General features: G+C 42.0%; 1 protein-coding gene across 1 annotated transcript; it reads right to left on the bottom strand.

Annotated features, from left to right (window-relative positions):
* Positions 1 to 6690: 6690 nt before the first annotated feature.
* On the bottom strand, positions 6691 to 11589 carry pim3 (Pim-3 proto-oncogene, serine/threonine kinase). Its single transcript, XM_004553951.6, has 6 exons — positions 11076 to 11589; positions 10746 to 10855; positions 10534 to 10584; positions 10004 to 10367; positions 9079 to 9255; positions 6691 to 8664 (listed from the first exon to the last, which is right to left on the bottom strand). Exons 1-6 carry the CDS (start codon positions 11161 to 11163, stop codon positions 8462 to 8464), a joined length of 993 nt encoding a protein of 330 aa, XP_004554008.1. The 5' UTR covers positions 11164 to 11589; the 3' UTR covers positions 6691 to 8461.
* Positions 11590 to 14357: the final 2768 nt, after the last annotated feature.

Genomic DNA, 14357 nt, shown 5'->3' with positions numbered 1-14357 from the left:
ACTGGTGGAAGAGCTATTGATTTTACAAAAAAACAGATAAAATTGTGATATTAGAAAATTCAGAGAGGTTAAACACTCCATAGAGACTGAAAGCCACACAGCTGCTGCAGATAAAGCAGCAGTATGAGTGCAACAGGAAAAGCACTGCTGACGGTAGAGCCTACAATAGACCTACTATATTACTAAAGCTTAGCATATTTGAAGCCAAGAAGGAAATTTGCAAAAATGCATTGCTCTGTCATTAACAATTTGATTGATTGCAGGTATTATGCTGTTGAATTAGTGTTCATGATGTGCATAAGAGGGTTTTAGTTTGTATTATTTCAGCAGGAGCTTCTATGGTGTTTAATGGTTTTTGAGGATATATGAAGGGTAGCATGGTGGTGCGGTGGTTAGGACAGCTGCCTCACATCAACCCACAAGGACCTAAATCAACCTGGCTGAGGCCTTTCTCTGTGGTTTGCATGCTTTCCCTGTTTGTGTTGGTTCTCTCTGGGTACTCCAGCTTCCTCCCACAGTCTAAAGACATGCAATCAGTGGGGTTAGGTTAATTGGTTATTGCCCATAGGTGTGAGTGTGAATGATTGTCTGTCTCTCTGTGACAGACTGGTGATCTGTCCAGGGTGTACCCTGCCCTATCGTAGCTGGGATAGACTCCAGCCTCACCACCACCCCAACTCTGATAAGGATAAGCGAAAGAGAATGAATGAATAGATGGTTCAGTCTTGGACACAGCTGGGTGTTCCATTAGGACAATGATGTTAAACATCCGTCAAAACTGGTTTCAGAATTGGTAGTCAATTATCAGGGATAGAACACTGACAAGAATACACAAAGACCAACAATAAGAAAATAAAACAGGAAATGACTCGACAAACTCAACATAATGACAAATATTAGAAAAGCAAGAAGAGCTTAACCTAATCACACAAGCTACTCTAAAGCAACTTATCCACTGCAGCAAGTATGTGAGATACAAAGAGTGTGTAGATGTGTGAATGCTGTTGGCAGTGTGGTCAGTAAGACTGGAAACGTGCGATATAAATAAAGTCTATTTAATGCCAGGAAGGAACACTGGTGAGAAAAGAAGCATGCCTCAGAAGCATCATAACCCCATCATTAGGTAAGATCTGAAAGATCTGGCTATATTTGTAAGTGCATATCCTGTTATAGCTTGCACATTCATTTATAAGTTAATGTGCTGCAGATGTGTTTTAGCATCTTCCGAGGTCTAACTGACCGACCGGTACAAGCTCAGACGAGCTGAAATGCAGCTCTAAAGAACCTGCACTTGTCACAAAGATGAATCACAGGATATATTTGTTTCCCTTCAGAATATTTATGTGGGAGAGGTGTGTGAGCGCACAACAGACTCGGGCAGGCAGGCATCCAAAAAGTACAGCGTGCACACATACACGCATGGACACTGCAGTCAACAGCATGCACTTATGTAAACTCGTGCATACAAATGACCACGTCCTTATTCAAAAGGTCAGATGCTCAGGCATGGATACACAGAGAAAGAGTGAGAAGTGTAGTATCACTGGCTTTGGTGTGATCTTTATCACTTTCCCTCTCTCTCTGTCCCTTTTTTTTTTTCATGTCTTGGTGCTGCCGCATGTCCTTCCTGTGTGGGCGCCACCCACCCACCCATCTGTGCCCATCAGGGCCCTCAGGCCCAGAGTCCATCTGGCATCTTCCTCTGTGTCTGTCGAGTTGTCACCTACGACGGCCACCACCGACAGCCTTAATGCGCCGGCAAGTTTATTCTGAGAGTACACACACACACACACACACACACACACACACACACACACACACACACACACACACACACACAAAACGCCTATGAATTCAGTGACCTCAGCTTCAACTCAAGGCTTTGTGTACATTCACAAAAATACACAACCATTTAATTCATAGATTGTTAAATTAATTTTCAGGCTCATAAAAGAGATAAACTGCCAATTTGAATGCCTCAAAATCTCTTTAAAAGCATTAAAGAGGTAAAAAGAAAAAGTTACAAGCTAAGAAATGTGTTCAGCAGAATTTTATTTTTCCTGGCCAACTTATCAACTCGCCATAACTGTCTAGCACCACTGATGCCTGTTTCGAAGACAAAAGCGGTTGCATAATTGCAGCACAACAGGCTGTTAAAGGAATAGCTCAACTGCTTCTTGGTAGCACGGGAGGTTTTATATCGCTCTGATCTCTACACGCCAAATATGTAGACTAAACCAGCAGGCGATTAGCTTAGCTTTGCATAATCTCTGTAAACATATATCTGCATATATGTAAGCCGATAAGTTCCCATATTGAGCTCTGCATAAACATTGGAATTAGAGAGAAACAGCTTGCCTGACTGTCCACGTGTATTACTGTGACATTGTTCTCACAGGTGAAGCAAGGTTCATGGAAACCTGTGCTCTGAGTGTATGCAGTCATACATATCAAAACATATATAATGTTTTAAGTAGCAAGCCACAGAAAGGCAGATGTGTGTACCTTTGGACAGACCTTGTGCTGTGATAAATGTGTTTTTTGTGACAACTTTATTCTCAAGCCACCTTCTATCTCAGCAAAGATCTACTGTTTTTGCTCTTCTACTTGTCAAAAGCTGAAAGCTGCATCCCTTGTCACCTGTGAAGAATAGAGCATGTAGGGCAAGGCCGTGCTGTTAAGTGGACTGAATGGAAACTTACTGGGACTCAAGTTATACATCTAAAATACTACAAGAGTTTTATGAGACATTCCACAGCTGAAGGAGTGCCTGAGGCTACGTCCACACTAGCTCGGATAAATTTGACATCGGCGTATACGTCCGAAAACGCTCCGCATCCACACTATCGTTGTCATTCTTTTTCACAGAGTTGTTCATCCACATTGAAACGGCCGAAAACGCTTACGTTCCAGTACTGCGCATGCGCGAAATGCAAGACGAGTCGACCTGCCTCATTTCTGTCTGCCGTTTATTTTCTTGAAACGTCGCGGCAAAATGTTGAGGAAAAGCACTGAGTTTTTTAAATGGACTAACAATGAGGTGGAGTTGTTGCTGTGAGTAACACAAAAGTACAAAGTTGCAAAAGCGATTGAGAATTAAAGGATTTGAAGAAAAGCTATCTGGAGCATGTACAGACTGATATTAATCTTAAATAGGGCTGTCAAAATTGAGAGCAAACAAAACAATGCAATGCCCTCTGCCATCTTAGTTTAATCGGTCACATGACTAAAATGTGTCATCGTTTTCGAAAAGGCTCTGGGTTCTCTGTCCACACTGCCATGAAAAAACTGCATTTTCAAATGTATCCACTTTGGAGAGCGTTGTCAAAACGCTCTGTTTTCCTTGTCCGAAAACGCCATCTCAGTGTGGGCGGAAGGCCAAAAAAAGGTGCGTTTTCAAACAAAAACATATTAGTGTGGACATGGTTGATCAGTTCTTGAGAGAGTACATGTAAGACTCAAGGGAAATGTATCTGAGTCATGACTGAAGGACAGCAGCACTGAATTTTTCTCGAACACAGTTTCAGCTATGGGCTGGAAGACATTCCTCTGAGATTTTGGTCCATGCTGACATGGTAGACGCTCCACATTTGTCGGTTGAACACACATGATAAGAATTTCCCATTCCACCACAGATGTGGTGACTGTGGAGGCCATTTGAGTACAATGAAGTCACTGTTATGATCAAGAAACCAGTTTGAGATGATTGTTGTGATGGCACAAACAACAGTGCCATGTTCAAAGTCACTTAAATCACCTTCCTTCCCCATTCTGATGTAGCGTTTGAACGCAAACAAGCGACCATGACCATGGCTACATACCTAAATGAGTTGATGCCATGTGGTTTGTTGACTAGATATGTGCATTAACAAGCAGTTGAACAAAGAAAAAAAGGAAAACTGGTAAATACACTGACATGGTTCCAATTCTAAAGTTAGTGTATGAAAATGCCTTAAATGAGAGATTCGCACCTCCGTCAGATTAGTTGCTGGTGATATGATTTCATGCAAACAAGAGGCTAAAAAGTTTCTCAGGAAATTAGAAAAAGATTTATGGTGAAATGAATAAAAGAAACCTCCTTTGCACTGTGACCTCAGTAAATCCTTTCATGATGGCTTTATGGACTTGATTAGTATTTGTAGGTCAAAAACACCAACGTGGCTTCGAAACACCAAAATTGAAACTGGGAAAACGGCTTGAGTTCACTGAGCAGTGGGATACATCACAGTGGTTACGCCTATCTTTTCCACTGCCTATATCCTAGCTTAATGTCATATTTAGCATACAGAGCTAATTACAGGTGCTTTAAGCAAGTGATTTTGTAGATACAACTTAGATAAAGATGAATAAGATTATCTTCCTCCCATCACCCTCAACCAGTCGTGGCCCCTTGCTGAGCACGGTTCATCTGGAGGTTTCTTCTTGTTAGAATGGAGTTCTTCCTTCCCACTGTCACCAAGTGCTTTCTCATAGGGGTCCATCTGACTTTTGGGTTTTTACCTGTATTATTCTAGGGTCTTACAATATAAAGCACCTTTCAGCACTATATAAATTGTATAAACACAATTAAATTGAATTGAAAACAAAGATAAATGTAATCAATCCTAAGCCCTCATAGACTTACAGTTTTATGCACTCAAAAATCAAAAAGTGTCAAGTGGGAATGACTGATATGACCTCTTTTAATAGTTTGACACACCAGACCCACACACATCAAGTATCAAAAAAAAAAAAAAGAAAAGAAAGAAAAATCATACATTTTGGACATTTGAATACTCCCTCGCTGCCACAGCTAAGTGGCAGTGATGGATGATATTAATCAGCCTGTGGGATCAGACTTCAACTCAAGGAGACAATAGTGTGGCATATGCCCCTGCTACATTTAATGAGGATTTTACAGTGAGAGTGGATGAGCCTCATTCCGAGGAGAGAGGGGATTCTGATGAAGACAAGTTGGAGGGCATTTGCATGTCAAAAAGCCCAGAGACACAAAGACAATAGAGGGATTAGCTCGGAGTCTTATAGAAACAGATGTCAATGTATGGAGTCTGACACCAGCCACTGTTTCTGGCTCTGTGTTGCATCGCACCGTGGTTTAGATGTGCTTGTTAGACTGATTTAATAGAGGCGTCTCCAGTTGCGGTGTGTCTGGATGTTATCCTGGTTTATAAATAATAATATTAAAGGGACAGTTTAATGTTATTTGCTTCTTTTTTTGCCAAAGGTTAACATGTTGCTTTAGCCAGCCCAGCTGAGAAGAAAGCTGGAACTTGGGGAAATACGGTAGCTGGGCTGTCATATCATGGTCATTTCATCTATTTAAATGAGATTTATTCTGTAGACTGTAGGGCTTTGACATGTAGTGTTATCATTTAGAAACCCACTGACGCAAAGAACGAATATAGTCAGACGACTCTTGAGTGGCTGCTTCAAATCTACATATCAACATGTATATTTCAAGTGGATTTTTTTAAGGAATGCCTTCTCCTTCTTTCCCCAGCATCAGTCTTTCTTGATGACTTAGATCCTTGAGAAAATTTAGGGACCAGCTGTATCGCACAGTCTTGAAGTACCCATATGTCTCCACTCAAGTGAAATTGGAAGCAGCCAGTCAAGTAAAAATTGGACATGTGTGGGTGAGTGTTTGAGATGACTCTCGTTTGCAGGGATAATGGCTTTCTTGGTGTGAGGCCCTGTGATTGGCTGATTTCCACGTAGAGATAAAATTATATCTCAAATTGAAAAATCAACATTATATACTTCAAACAATCCTGATACAAGATTTGCAAAATTGCATTTACACTGTTGACATGCATTTGTTGTGTATAATGACAGAGAGAACACTGATTGGCCAGCGGGGGCAGCACCTCCCTAAAAAAAAAAGCATACCCTACACGCCTTATGCTTCTCACTCCTAGTCCCTGTACACCATCAGCCTGCCGTGGGCTTTCCGAGTCCTGTAATGGAATGAGTTGTGTTTTTGCAGAGCAGACAGGCAAGCAGGGGGAATAAAAATGAAAAAGCAATCACTTAAATTTAAGAGGATGCATGTGTTGTGTGTGCGTGATGATGCATAGCATTGTTCTGTCATGCCGCCATCACTGTCTCCTCCCCTAAGCTCCAGAGGCACATCTATCCCTTATTAGCCCCACTGGTTGCTGCAGGTTGTCACCCAGTTAATGGCTCCTGTTAGATTTGTCTTCAGCCACTCAGACAGCAGCCGCTGCCACCGCGTGCTGCAGCGCTGTTATTATCACTATAGGCGGTGTAAATGAAGCGTGCTGTATACTGGACATGTATATTAGCTTCACCCCGCCTCCTTGGGGGGGGGGAATTGCTGTCAAGCAGATGAACAACACTGGGTCTGAATCTCACCATCTTCTGCAAATGGTGGTAATCTAAAGGAAACCTATTAGAATTTTTATTTTTATTAATATTTTCTGTGAGTAATCAGCTATTACGTTGGTGCACGCTCATATTAACTATAGCCAAATATTAAAATAATAAGGCCAGTGTACCTAAAAGTGATCATATGCATTGTTGACTTTGCAGATGTCAGAGTGGGAAAACACAGCTCTGGCTGACGGCACAGAAGCCCCACCCACCTGCTGTTTAAACTTTGTGAGGGGCAACCAGTAAGAAAGCTGCCTGTATGCAATGGTTTTGCTCAAAAAGATCAGGACACCAGAGTTATTTTCTGTACATAAAAATGAGCTTTTATTGAAACTTTTGTATAAAAAAAATAGCGACATCCATCCTTCACAGCCACAAGTCACACAGCTAAACTGAAAGGGTCTCTGAATATGAGGCTATGTGACGAGTACGAGCTCCCCATAGAACTCAAATGAATCTCGACAGCACAGAAAACCAGGTGGATTTCTCTGAAACTTAGTCATTCGACATTAACAGACTTCTTAAGTATTTAAATAACATTCAAAAATCCTCTTTTTCAAATTTAAGTAAACGTTTTATTCTGCTTTTACAATGACAACTGCTTTCAGTGCATCTTCCACATCTAAAAAAAACAAAAAAAAAAAAAAAAAGTTGAAATGTAAAAATAAGTTATAAAGGAATGCAAACCAAAGGCCAAGTAGGATATGCAAAAACAAAAACAGAAAGAAAAAAAAAAAACAAAAAAAAAAAAAACTGGGGGATTTTTTAAGCATAGACAATAAATAAATAAATAACCACAGAGTGTGGGAATGTCTACATGTTTACGAATAAATTAAATCCAAATGGGGGGAGGGAAGAAAATGTACACACAAATAAGAGGAAAAAAACAAACAAACTACACACTATACAATATTTGTTTGAAGAAAAAAAAAACAAAACAAAAAAAACAAAAAACATTTGAGTCCATGAATATTGCATTGATTGTGCATTTCACACCCCAAACCCTGAGGAAGGCCAGGGGTGGGGGCTATGTAGTGTCAAGCAGTGAGATGATGGGAGGCAAAAAAAAAATATAAAAAATGTATGCGTATATATAGAACAGACAAGTCAGGAGGGCTATGAACCCTGGAACAGGCATTTGAGGCCAGAGCGGGAGAAAAGGGTGGGCTGTGTGTTGACATTTTGTAGACATTCAGAAAAGACAGGATCCAGTTTCCAAACACCTGTTCAGGCTATAGAGTGAGTGAGCAGCGTTAAAGAGAGCGACACAGAGTCAAGTTGAGTGTGTTTCAAGTATTCCATTGCCAGGAAGAGCCCCCATGCCCCCAACCTCCTTCTCTCCTGACTATTTCTACTTTAGCCTCTCAGCTAGGTGCTGGTTGGCTTACAGTGATGGAGAGAGGGAGGACAGAAGAAGGAAGGGGAACAAAACAAAAACAAACAAAAAAAAAAAAGAGCTTAAACACCCCTTCCATCACAGCAGAGACAACTTAACTGTCACGCTGAGGGCTATTCCAAGAAGAAGGAGAAAAAAAAAAAAAAAAAAAAAAAAAAAAAAGGAAAAGAGAACAGTTTCTGACAAAAGTCCCCCTGCCCCTGAAAAGCAGCTTTCCAAAAAAAGGCACTCCAAAATCAAAATTAAAACATTTAAATAAAAGGGTTATGTCCATGCTCTATGAGAGCAGCCATGTCTGAATAGGAGGGCCTTGCCAGCTGTGTATACCAGCCTAGTAACAAAACAAGTAAAATTAAAATTTAAAAGTGGGGAGGGGGGGAATAAATAGTGCTGGTAAGACCGCCCAAACAGCAAAATGTTTCCCATTAGGAAACAAGTAAAAATCAACTGAAAGGAAAAGAGGGGATGGGACTATAAGATAAAAAGAACACATAAGTAATAAATTAGAAATTCCCTACAAAAGAGGAAAATTAAAGTACATTTTTCTTGCCGGGCCTGCTGGGTCAGAGGGTCCGGTTGCAGATCAGTCCTATCCCCACCCCTTCTTTTCCCACAAAGTCTTATTTGTTTTTTTGCCCCCCCCCCACAAAAAAAAGTCTATCAGAGCCTCCCTCAGAGGCTCTCCTTGCTCGAGCTTGTGCTTGATGAAGAATCTGTGTCGATGGTCCTGAGGCGGATGTCGCTGCCCACAGGCTCCTCCGGTGACTTGGGTGATTCTGCCACTGCCCTCATCCAGGGGTGGTCGCAGATCTGCTCCAGAGTGGGCCGGTCTGAGGGCCGCAGGGCCAGACACCATTTGATCAGCTGCTGGCACTCTGGAGGAGAAAACAAGAAAAAAAAATTAGTAAGAAAAAAAAAGAAAAAAGGGCCAACAAACTGAAAGAGAGAACCTGATATTTTGGATTCATCTCTACAGCTTATGTATACAATCACAGCACCAGAACACACATCCCCTTTTATTAAGGTTAGCTCTCTAGGGTGAGTGGGACTGGTACAGAGTGCACCAAGGGAAATCAAAAACAGACAAAAAAAAAAAAATATCCCAAAAATAAAAAACCTCAATTTTATTTATGACAGATAAATCTGTTTACCAGCCATTTGATCAGGTCATCCATTATGATTACAAGGTCTTACTCTAATGTGAATTGATTTATAAATATAGACCTCATGAGCTATACCAGTAACCATGGCTAGAGGGCAACAGAGTGAACTCATGTGTTAACACTCACCAGCTGAGATCCTCCTCCTGAAATACAGTCTCCCTCTTAGGATCTCCTCGTCCTGCTCAAAGGGGATGTCTCCGCACACCATGTCGTAGAGCAGCACGCCTAATGACCAAACCGTCGCAGAGCGTCCGTGGTATCTGTGAAAGCGGATCCACTCTGGTGGGCTGTAGACTCTTGTACCTGTGAGAGAACAAAGAGGGGAAAAGAGGGAGGTGAGTTACGAAACAGCAGGCGGGAGAGAAAAAGAAAATTGAGAATAATGTGTCTGAAATAGCTGAGTCATGGTAGTAAAGCTTTCCATCTTTTCCTACGCCACAAAACACAAACTGAGTGACCTGCCTCCATCTCCCCTCCTCCCTTCCCTCCTGGAAGGAGGAACTTGGTTACCAAACATGAAAAAAAAAGCAACGTGAGCCCATCACGTGAACTACAGTCTCCGGTTTCACAACAAACAGATGTTACGTGGCACTGACCAAGCATCCACAAAACACAACAGTGACTCAACCTTTACTGAAAGGGAAAAAACATTAAAAGTAGTCTCCCTATCACAAGACGAGGATGATTCACAGATTAAAAAATGGCCACCAATATGATCATTATGCTGTGAGTCATATCTGCGATATGAGAGATCTTTTATTTACTTTTAAATTAGCAACATCCTTTAATAGATCATCGATAAGGAAAACGCAGAGAGACTCTGGGAGAAGAAAACCCTCGACCAAAAACAGACGACTGCGTCAGCGCCTCGTGAACGCCTCCATATCTGAATATAGCACAGCGGGGCACCAAGGGCAAACACAACGCAGCCCACACGGATGCGTATTCATCAAAACAATACACACGTCCAGCACTGAAGCCTCTCGCATAAGCGATGAATTAAATTAGACAATTTTGTTAACACACACACAAAAAAGGAGCGCTTACTTACCATCGAAATCGGTGTAGACTGTGTCCTTGAGAATCGCCCCTGAGCCGAAATCGATAAGCTTGAGCTCCCCGGTGCGTAGATCAACCAGCAGGTTTTCATCTTTGATGTCTCTGTGTACCACGCCGCAGCTGTAGCAGTGTCTGACCGCCTCCAAAACCTGTCGAAAAAAGCCTCGAGCCGTGTCCTCGTCCAGGGCACCCTTCTCAGTAATAAAGTCGAACAGATCCTTCACGAGCTCCGGCCTCTCCATGACGACGAGCCAGCCGTCCGCGCGCTCGTAATAGTCCAGCAATTTGATAACTCCGCGAAAAGACGAGCTGACCTTCTTTAGCAGCAGGATCTCCAAAGGCACCATAGTACCGTTCTGTAAGGGGGCAAATTGAGGCATTCATTAACCATGGAAAAAATTATTTTTTTCTTGAATGGGGGAAAAAATACAATATAGTTATATAAAACCACCCAGCAACAGCCGGGGAGGGGGGTGGGGATGTTTGCAAAACAAACAAAATCGTCGGCGGATGACTACTTACAATTGTGCCCCACTCCGTCACCCGCTCCTTGGCGACATGCTTCACGGCAACCTGAAATCACACAGAAAAGAATACAATGTGAGCGTTAATTATAGGGGACACACATCGTGTTTCCTGACAGAGAGAACTAGGGAGCTGAGAAATACCCCACTTTCATGGCGCCACATGCAAGACCAAAACATAGACCCCCCCCCCCTCGATCCCGTACTTACCGGTGTGCCGTCAGAAAGACGGTTGCCGGCGTACACAGTTCCGAATCCGCCACTTCCCAGTACGGATCCCACTTGGTAAACCTTCTCGAAAGGCTCCTTCTCCACTTTAACTGCAAGGGGGGAAAAACAAAATAAAACGGGGAATGTTATTTTAAAAAAATGTGAATGCAGCATTGCGAGGTTAAACTTGTTAGCTGTACGAACTGGTCAGCTGCAACCGTAGTAGCACACTTTGTTCAATTAAGAATATGCTTCCGATTTATTAGCCATTACATTACAAATCCAATATAAATGAAGTTAAAAGACGCCTCAAGTGTAACGGTAACCTACCCGGCTGAAGCTGTATTTTCACTGGTAGATGGTCCATACTCGAGTGATTGCAAATATGCGAAAATGAACCAAACTTTGACAGCAACATATTCGAGCTGAAACGACCGTGTAGACGACCTCTATTCAATCGCTGTGAGTCCGAAGAAACAATATAAGTAAGAAAAGAAGTGGGTTCAGACGCAGTGTAAATGGTGGCGCGAACCGTTTTGGCTGCGAGCAACTGTTAAATCCAGTCCAGCAGTGCGCCAACTCCGCCGCACCGCGCCCGTCAAAGTCGTGTCACGACCGCGAAGTCGCACACCGTTCCCCAAAAACCAGCATCAAATATGACTCCTGTGTCTCGACTCAGGTATCTCCGATAAAAACAGTCCTCTTAAGAATTAAAAAAAAAGAAGAAGAAAGGGAAGCCGACCACTCCGATGTGTATAGTAGTCGTGCCGACAGAAGAGTGCGTTTAAAGGGCCTCTGCGGCGGACTGTTGTACTGAACAGTGGCCGCTGTCTGAGCTTTGGCGCGGTCTTCCCAAGCCAATATTTTGACGCGCACTAGGAAAACGATATCCCTCCGCCACCAACACAAGTAGACACTATCGTTTAATTCGCGCGTACTTTTGGGACCTTTTGCCACGTATGCATTCCCATGTAGCTACTTAACACGCGCCACAATTGTATCATACTTTTATTCGAAAATATCCTTGCAATATTAATTTTCGCGGCGCACTACTTTCTCGTAGTACGAGACGCCCATGAACATCGTCTGGAAGCTTTGCGCTGTGTTCGCTATGAAGTTGAAAGGCAACGACCAATTAGATATCATCTATAAATACCATGTTTCGCATTTGGACCAATCCTGGAAAAGTTATTCTAATAAAGCAGGCATTTGAGCTCACGTGGCGGTAATTCTGATAGGTCCTCTGCCGTCCCTCTGCAGAAACGCATATTTTGTATGGCTGGAGGGGAAAGTTCAGCCTTAAGTGTTATTCACCGCCTGCTGATTACACGTTGTTATGCAGCAGTGTGTACTCACTCATGTTATTTGTTTTGTTTTTACAACCCAGGAGAATTCCCATCACTTAAAAATGAGCAGTTTTTTTTATTTGTGAGACCTATAATTTAATGTTTTTTTGTTTTGTTTTTTAAATGAGCATGGTCATATATCCAAGATAAGAAAATTATTATTTCTGTTTAAAAAATAAAGTGTTATTAATGCTGCAAAAACATTTTCAATAGAGTTTGGTTATATGTGTGTGTGTGTGTGTTGCGGGGGGGGGGGGGGGGGGGGGGGGGGGGGCACTGGAATGAGTTAGAAGCCTAAGATGATAAAAAGCACTGAATGTCATCATTTTTTAAAAAGTAAAAAAAAGGGCCAGAGGAAGACATCCTGCACAGGTCAACCGGTCCATCACAGCACTAGCACAGAGAGACAGACACATAGTCTCAAAATCCCATTTACAGCCAATTTCGAATCACTAATTAACCCAGCATGCATGCCATTGGACTGTGGGAGGAAGCTGGAGTAAACCAGAGAGAACCCACACAGGCAAACAGTGAACATGCTACCTTTTTTCTAGGAGTGCCTACCTGCTCAAGTCTATCAAATTAGCACTATGTCCATCAAAAAATAAAAAACTTCCAACAGATTAATTTTTCATTTAATATTAGATGTTTTAAGGCTGAAGTTGCACTGTGGTGGTTACTTTTTATTTTCAGTGACAAATAGGTGTGATGAGAACTATTCTGTTGCTAGTGAAGGAAGAAGAAAGCTGGCCAGGACTTTTCCCAGGTTTATGTAACAGGATGATCCATGCATGGTACTAGTCACTATACTGCCCACATATATACATGATCTAAACTAATATGATAAGACTGGAACACCCCGAACAGATCACGCTGCACTGTGTTGCATGGAGTTTCTACAGATATCACAGGCTGCTTTCTATGCCTAATAATAAATTAGGTCAATACAATGTTGCACACAGGCAAGCTTGTGTGAAATCCAAGCTTAGTATAAAGATAATAGACCACAAAAACATAATCAGTTGGTCAAAGTTAGTCGAGCCAGCTGCCCCATTTCTGAATGTAGACTTTCCACTTTTGCACATCAAATGTCCCCTTGGCTCTCAGTGAAGTTTCCACTTTTTATATTATGTTACCTGTGATCCTCTGTATGTGTATGTGTATGTGTGTGTTTAGGCTATGCGTTCGTGTGTGTGACTACTAACTAAATAGAACCATCGGAGTTCCAGGGAATGTTATCTCACTATAGACCTGCTGGCTGCAAAGTTATGTAAATGTGTGCACACACACAGACACGGGTTGCATTTAAGAACAGAGTAACAGCCTGTAGGCTAACCTGCTGTGTTTTTACCTTTTCAACCAATGATGTCACACGCTGCTTCATGTGATGAACAATTTGACTAAGGAGTTGATGCTATCAGCGCATTTGTGCATTTTGTAGCATAACTTTATATGTACAAGATGGTGACAAGAGAACCAAAGTATTGATCCCCTCAAGAAAACGTGTCAAGAGGTCACACAAAGGCTTCAGGCACTTGCATTTTATTTTTTTCAAGGATAAGCTACTATGTACATGGAAATTGTGTGGAGATATATGGGTGAACCTCAAGGGTTCCTATGCTTTTATCTTGTAAAACATTTGCATAAAAGAGTTCAATCGTTTAATGGATAATGCTTCAAAAGGAAATTTGTTCCCTGCAGCAGCACCCTCCGCCTCTCCTGCAGGATCATTCTGTGGTCACATATGTATTTTGAGAAGTATTACGGCTCTGACCCATGCAGTTATTATTAGTAATTGCTCACGATGCTGTAGATCTTCGAATTAAAGCTTCTTTTCGGCAGTCCTTTTGCCCCGCAGTTTCTCTCATACAAAGCTCCTCCCACAGTCCAAACAAATCGGCGCAGATGAACTGGAATGGCTGAATTACCTCCAGCTACTGCTGAGTTTTTAACTCACTATGATTCTTTCCAGCGTGGTCTCTTTTCATTTTTACTACTATAGTGTCAATCCACCTAAATTTACACTCAAGGCTCAGTACAAGAATTAGCACGTACTTGCCATTTTTTCCAAGATAATCAAGTGCAACATGCGGACCACAATAATACTCTCATCCACTCTCATAGCCAATGGAAATTGGGCAAATATGCACAGCAGCTGAAATGATATTAGGTGATAGATCCATGTAGTGCCCAGGGTGTTTACTGCCTATCACCTAGTGCCTGCTGGGCCAGGCTCCAGAAATCACATGATCCTGGACATGAAATA

This window comes from Maylandia zebra, linkage group LG17 (assembly GCF_041146795.1).
Source record: "Maylandia zebra isolate NMK-2024a linkage group LG17, Mzebra_GT3a, whole genome shotgun sequence".
In the NCBI taxonomy this organism is placed as follows: Eukaryota; Metazoa; Chordata; class Actinopteri; order Cichliformes; family Cichlidae; genus Maylandia; species Maylandia zebra.
The sequence above is the reverse complement of the archived record's forward strand: the minus strand, read 5'-3'. Positions and strand labels throughout refer to the sequence as shown.

What these genes read in the sequence shown, in the direction of transcription:
- pim3 (XM_004553951.6), bottom strand. Translation starts at nt 11,163, where the DNA reads ATGTTGCTGTCAAAGTTTGGTTCATTTTCGCATATTTGCAATCACTCG. An exon ending in AGTCTACACCGATTTCGATG is followed by an intron (nt 9,256 to 10,003) that starts GTAAGTAAGCGC and finishes GTTCTCTCACAG; the next exon opens with GTACAAGAGTCTACAGCCCA. An exon ending in CAGGAGGAGGATCTCAGCTG is followed by an intron (nt 8,665 to 9,078) that starts GTGAGTGTTAAC and finishes TTTCTCCTCCAG; the next exon opens with AGTGCCAGCAGCTGATCAAA.